This window comes from Arachis hypogaea, chromosome 14 (assembly GCF_003086295.3).
Source record: "Arachis hypogaea cultivar Tifrunner chromosome 14, arahy.Tifrunner.gnm2.J5K5, whole genome shotgun sequence".
Taxonomy (NCBI): domain Eukaryota; kingdom Viridiplantae; phylum Streptophyta; class Magnoliopsida; order Fabales; family Fabaceae; genus Arachis; species Arachis hypogaea.
Genome location: NC_092049.1, coordinates 19415775 through 19421357, shown reverse-complemented (window position 1 = coordinate 19421357; position 5583 = coordinate 19415775). Strand labels below are relative to the sequence as shown.

Sequence of the window (5583 nt, the reverse complement as noted above, 5' to 3'; positions counted from 1 at the left end):
TCTATATGAAATTAACCCCAAAAAGCGTATAAAATATCCGCTCATCACCGCCGCATCGACGAGTGTGTCAATGTTGGGAAGGGGATAGCAGTCCTTGGGGCACGCCTTGTTGAGGTCAGAATAGTTTACACATATTCTCCATCTTCCGTTGTGCTTTTTCACCAAAACCACATTCGATAGCCAAGTCGAGTAGTCAAGTTCTCGGATGAATCCTGCTTCGAGGAGGCTGGCCGTCTGCCTGGCCACCTCCTCTGCCCTTTCTAGCGACATCTTCCTTCTCCTTTGGGCCACTGGTTTGGCTTCTGGCCTGACGGCCAGACAGTGTGACATGAGTTGGGGATCTATCCCCGGCATGTCGGCTGGCGTCCAAGCGAACAAGTCGGCATCGGCTCTGATCATTCCCATCAAGGGTTCCTTCAATTCATGGGGGAGATTTCTGTTTATGATTGTGAATTTTTCCTCCGCGTCCCCGACCCTAAATTTTTCTAGGTCCCCTTCTGGCTCTGGCCTGGGTTTGTCGTCTATTCTGGCGTCCAGGTCGGCAAGGAACACCCCTGATGCTTCTTTGGATTTCTTCCTCAAGGAGAGGCTGGCGTGGTCGTAGGCGACTGCCGTTTCCATGTCTCCCCTTATGGATCCTACGGATCCGTCATCAGTAACAAACTTCATTACGAGCATCTTCGTACTGATCGCTGCTCCAAGGTCGTTGATGGTTTTCCTCCCCAGGATGATGTTGTAGGCTGTGGAATCCCGCAAAACTACGAAATCGGCCATTATTGTCCTTCACCTCTGTCCTTGTCCCATGGAGATCGGGAGGGAGATAATCCCATCTGGCTTGATGAAGTGGTCGCCCAACCCTACCACACCGTGCTGGTGGGTCGCTAGGTCGGCGTCACGCAATCCCAAGGCATCGAATACGTTGCGAACATGATGTTTGAGTCCGCCCCTGTATCCACGAGGATCCGTTTGACGAGACCGGTTCTGACTCTGGCCGTGATGACCATGGGGGGACTTTCCAGGGCCTCGTCGAACCATTGGTCTTCTGGCCCAAAAGAGATGGCCGGTAGCCTCTGGGAACTTCTCGCAGATGAAGAGGAGACTGCCAGGATTTTGGCGTCTTTCTTCTGTACCGACCTCGACTTCGGGGCCGTGTTCCTTGCCGTTACTACGTTCACCACCGTGAGACCGTGGTCGTCTCCTTTCGGTTCTTGGCGTCGCCTCGTCGCCCGGGACCTGTCCTCACCCTCGTGGTCGCGATTCCACCTCCTCGGCTCTCTAATGAGGTGGGAGAATTCAGCAAGCTTTCCGTCCCTGATTGCTTGCTCTAGCGCATCCTTCAGGTTGAAACAGTCTTGGGTCTTGTGCCCGTATCCCTTGTGATATTCACAATAAAGGCTCTTGTTTCCCCCCGTTCGCTCCTTCAGTGGCCGGGGTTTCGACAAGATCCCCTTTTTAGTGATTTGTTGATACACTTCCTTGATTGGTGCGGTGAGGGGAGTGTAATGGGTGAACTTCCCGACCCGAGGGAACGGCCTGGGCGCCTTACTCGGACCGCCGTCCCTGGCGTGTTCCTTCTGTACTTCTCTGTTCCCGAGGTGACGGTCATGTCTGTAGGCTGGCTGCCATTTATTGGCGGCCATGACTTGGCTCACCTCTTCGTCGTTGATGTACTCCTTGGCTACGCATTGAATCTCCTGCATGGTCCACACCGGCTTCGTGGTGAGGTGCTTTCTGAAGTCCTCGTTCAGGAGTCCGTTTGTCAGGCACAAACTTGCAACTGAATCCGTCAGTCCGTCGATTTCCAGGCACTCGTCGTTGAATCTGTCCAGGTACTTCCTGGTCGGCTCGTCAGGTCGTTGAGTCACCCCGAGCAGATTGATTGGGTGCTTCACTTTTGCAATTCTGGTTGTGAATTGGGCTAAAAAGGCGTGGCTGGTATCCGCGAAGCCGTTCACTGAGCCCTGCAGGAGGTTATTGAACCACCGTATTGCAGGTCCCGCCAAGGTTACCGAGAAAGCGCGGCACCTTACCTCGTCTCCCACTCCCTCCAGATTCATCCTTGCTTCAAAGGCCGTGAGGTGCTCCAGCGGGTCTTGCGTTTCGTCATACCTCATGTCCGTTGGCTTTGGCAAAGTATTTTGGTAGCCGGACCTCGAGTATGGAACGATGAAATGGCGTAGCTCCCATTATGACGGGCCCCCGGGTTCTCGCCGTTCTTCCTTCTTCGTCTTCTCGACGAGCGTCTTCGTGCCCACGATTCGTTGTTTGCCGCCTCTCATGTCTGGCGTATATGACGGGGTCATGGCGTCTTCTCGCGCGTTCCCTCTCCCCGGCGCTTTCGGACTCAGCCTGGGGGCTGAGCGTGCGTCTGGAGCGGCTCCTGGAGCGAGAGTGGGAGTGACTCTGTTCGGGAGTGTGTTGATCGTGCTCCCTATCTGCTAGTCGACGCTCCAAGTCTTGCATCCTGTGGCGTAGTTCTTGCATTATTCTGGCATGATTGTTGCCAGTTCCCCCGAAGGGGCGTCTCTCGTGAGATTGTGTTGCGTCCCTCGGGGGGGATCTTGGATGCTGCCAGGAATTAGTTGTGGCGACGCCCCCTCCGGGATCGGTCTCGCGGCCTATCCCACCTTGGACTAGTACGAAGTCCATGGACGGGTCCCCACAGACGGCGCCAATGTTCGGTAAGTCGGTACTGGACGGTTCGGATGAGTATCCTGGTTGGAGTTGGGGACCTCGTCTGGTCGTGGACTGCCAGTCAGGTGTAGGCGGTGTCCCGAGCACTTCGTGTAGACAAGAGGGGGGTGTCACCTGCAAGGACACTCCGACGCTCTAGTCAGTAAGTGTGCAGGCGAAAAGGGGGTAGGTTGATGTGTGACGTACCTTGGGGGAAGGATAAAACCTTCCCCTTATATGCAGTGTCAGAGGTGGGCCCTACGAGGACAGGTCCACTTCCTTCGAGGCATTCTCCACACAGCAGTAGATGAGCTGTCAGAGACGCGTGTCCAGGTCGTCTGCGAGGCCCCCTGCCCGACCGTTTGGGTCGGGTGGTGTTCGGGTCAGGCCAACCCGTAGAGGGTTTGGGCCAGGCCGTAACAGATCGTAAAACCAATATTTTCAAAATCTGTAAACTTTGATATTAAAACTAACAACTGATAGAGTCAAACGCAAGTGATAGATCAGTGACACATCATATTAAAACTAACAACAACAATGGCTCCCCCTTCAATTTTGGAGAACAGCTTTGAGGATTCTAACAGGTACACTATATACTTTTAATATTTTTTGTTCTTATAACAAGTACAAAAATAGGGCCAAACCAATGTATGTCAGAAAAACTAGTTGGAACTTGTCATAATCAAGAAAGCATGAATCAATAATAATTCCATAATCTAATTGAACCGTAATCCATATATCAATTTGAAAAGGAATAATCCGAACAAAAAACACAAGATTAAACATCTTAATTTGAACAAAATCAAGCCAAAGGAGTATGCAATGCAGGAATTGTTTTAGTTTTTTAACAATCAAATTAATAAATAAGAATAATTTCTACTCTTTGAATAATAATTCTACTCTAATATGCCAGGTTTAAATTTAGACTTGGAATGAAAAACTGAGAACCCATAAAAAAACTCCTTCAATGTTCTTGAAATCTAAATTTGTTGTTGTATTGCATTTTAACAACAGATTGGCAGAGAATTAAAGATAATAATAAAAGAAAGCAGAGAAACGGAACAAAAATTAGCATGTTTTTAAAGAGATTGATTTCAGGCATAAATGAAAACGAAGTAGCAATTAGGAACTTTACTACTACTACTATTTCGCTAATATCATAAGTTCCTAAGCTACAACTACTTCATTTCAACCAACATAAAACCGAACAAGATCCTTAATATGCAACAAAATAAGAAATGAAATTAAATGCTTTGCAAGTTATATAAGAAGATTCTAAATGAGAAAAGAAGTGAAGCCTTAAACATAGGAGGCAGCAGAGCAGCAAACAAAGGGGAGATGAGGAAGATTGAGCAGTCATTCAAGCCAAATTAAGCATGTAAAAATATGATTTTGTCAGAGGTAAAAGATTCGACGTCCCAAAATATTTGGACCATTAAATGGTCTAACAAAACATGTTTTTTAAGTTTTTTAATAACTACTAAATAGTCCTTATTTAATTTTAATTACAAATTAATCTCTTATATATTATTTAATTATAAAATTTATTTTTATTTTATAAATCATTATTTTATCATTCATCTATCATGTTTATTAATAATAAAAAATAAAAATAATAACGAATTAGATGTTCCATTAATCGTAATAATTTTTTGGCAATCCTAGTAGATTAAAATTCTATCTCCGTTACGTCCGTATAGGGTGGAAAAAATCATGTTTGGTAGAAATTCAATCGATTGAATGCAGAAACCAATCGATTGAAATTCAGGTTTCCCAAACTTCAATCGATTAGAATTGATTGAATTTTGCAAGGTGGGGTTTTTTTTATTCAGTTGATTGGTCATATTACCCAATCGATTAGCCATATTACCTAATGGATTTTTTCTGAAATAAAATAAAAAATTATTATTTTTCAAAATTTCATTTTTCAACTTTAATTTCCCGAATAGTTTTTTCATGCAGACCCACGGCAAACTCTATAATTTTTAGAGTTACTCCACTTCAAATTCTAAAAAAATGGCTAACTCAAATTCTTAAGCTTCACAATAGACAACCATTATCATGGTCACAAGAGTATATAGGAGTACACAAGGCTCCGTTTGGTTTGTGTATGCATTAGGATATAGACATTAAGATATAGACACTTGAGACATAGACATAAAATATTTGTGTTTGTGTATAGTGTTTTGAAATAATAGACATGACACTAGTGTAGTGTCTAATATTATGTTTGGTTGCAAAACACAAGAACACTGCATAACTAAAAATGACTATTTTGTCCTCATAAATTAAATTAAAAAATAATTAATATTAAAAGTAAAAAAAAAAGAGTGAGATAAAAACCCCTATTTTTCACCATTTATCGTCAGTTATCCCTACCCCCAAAACACTTCCTTCTCCTTAGCTCTCATCCTTCATGGATGTCTTCACCTTGCACGCTGGCCGCATCTACCCTAAACCCTCTCCTCCATCTCCGTATCCGGTGCTTGTTTTCTCGTGTGACTCTGTCCCTTGTTTTGTTTGTCGCGAATTCCTCTTCTCCATTGTATATACGTTCAATTTCCATGGAGGCCAGGTATAATGTTCTTCTTCCCATCAATTTCTTGCTCTTCCAAGGTTTAATTGAGAATCAGTGGAGAAAAGTTGCTGCTTAATTTTTTTTGGTTATGCTAAAAAAATCAAGAATTGGTGACATTGAATGAGTGTTAATTGTGTTAGAGTGCTAAACATATATGTAAATTGAAAAATATTTGAAGCCTTTAAGCCCTTGATCCCAGTGTTTTTTCAAATAGGTATTGCTTTGACACTTTTGTATCTTTTTAGTTGAAAATCATATGGGCGTTATGATCCCCTCTCTTTCTTTAATATTTTATTTAATTTATTATTTTATTTTTTTCATTGGTGAATGTA

The 5583-nt window shown here is 44.1% G+C and overlaps 1 protein-coding gene across 1 annotated transcript; it reads right to left on the bottom strand.

The window, feature by feature from the left end:
* Positions 1–881: 881 nt before the first annotated feature.
* Positions 882–2057, bottom strand: LOC112742365 (uncharacterized). Its single transcript, XM_025791602.1, has one exon. It carries the CDS (start codon positions 2055–2057, stop codon positions 882–884), a length of 1176 nt encoding a protein of 391 aa, XP_025647387.1.
* Positions 2058–5583: the final 3526 nt, after the last annotated feature.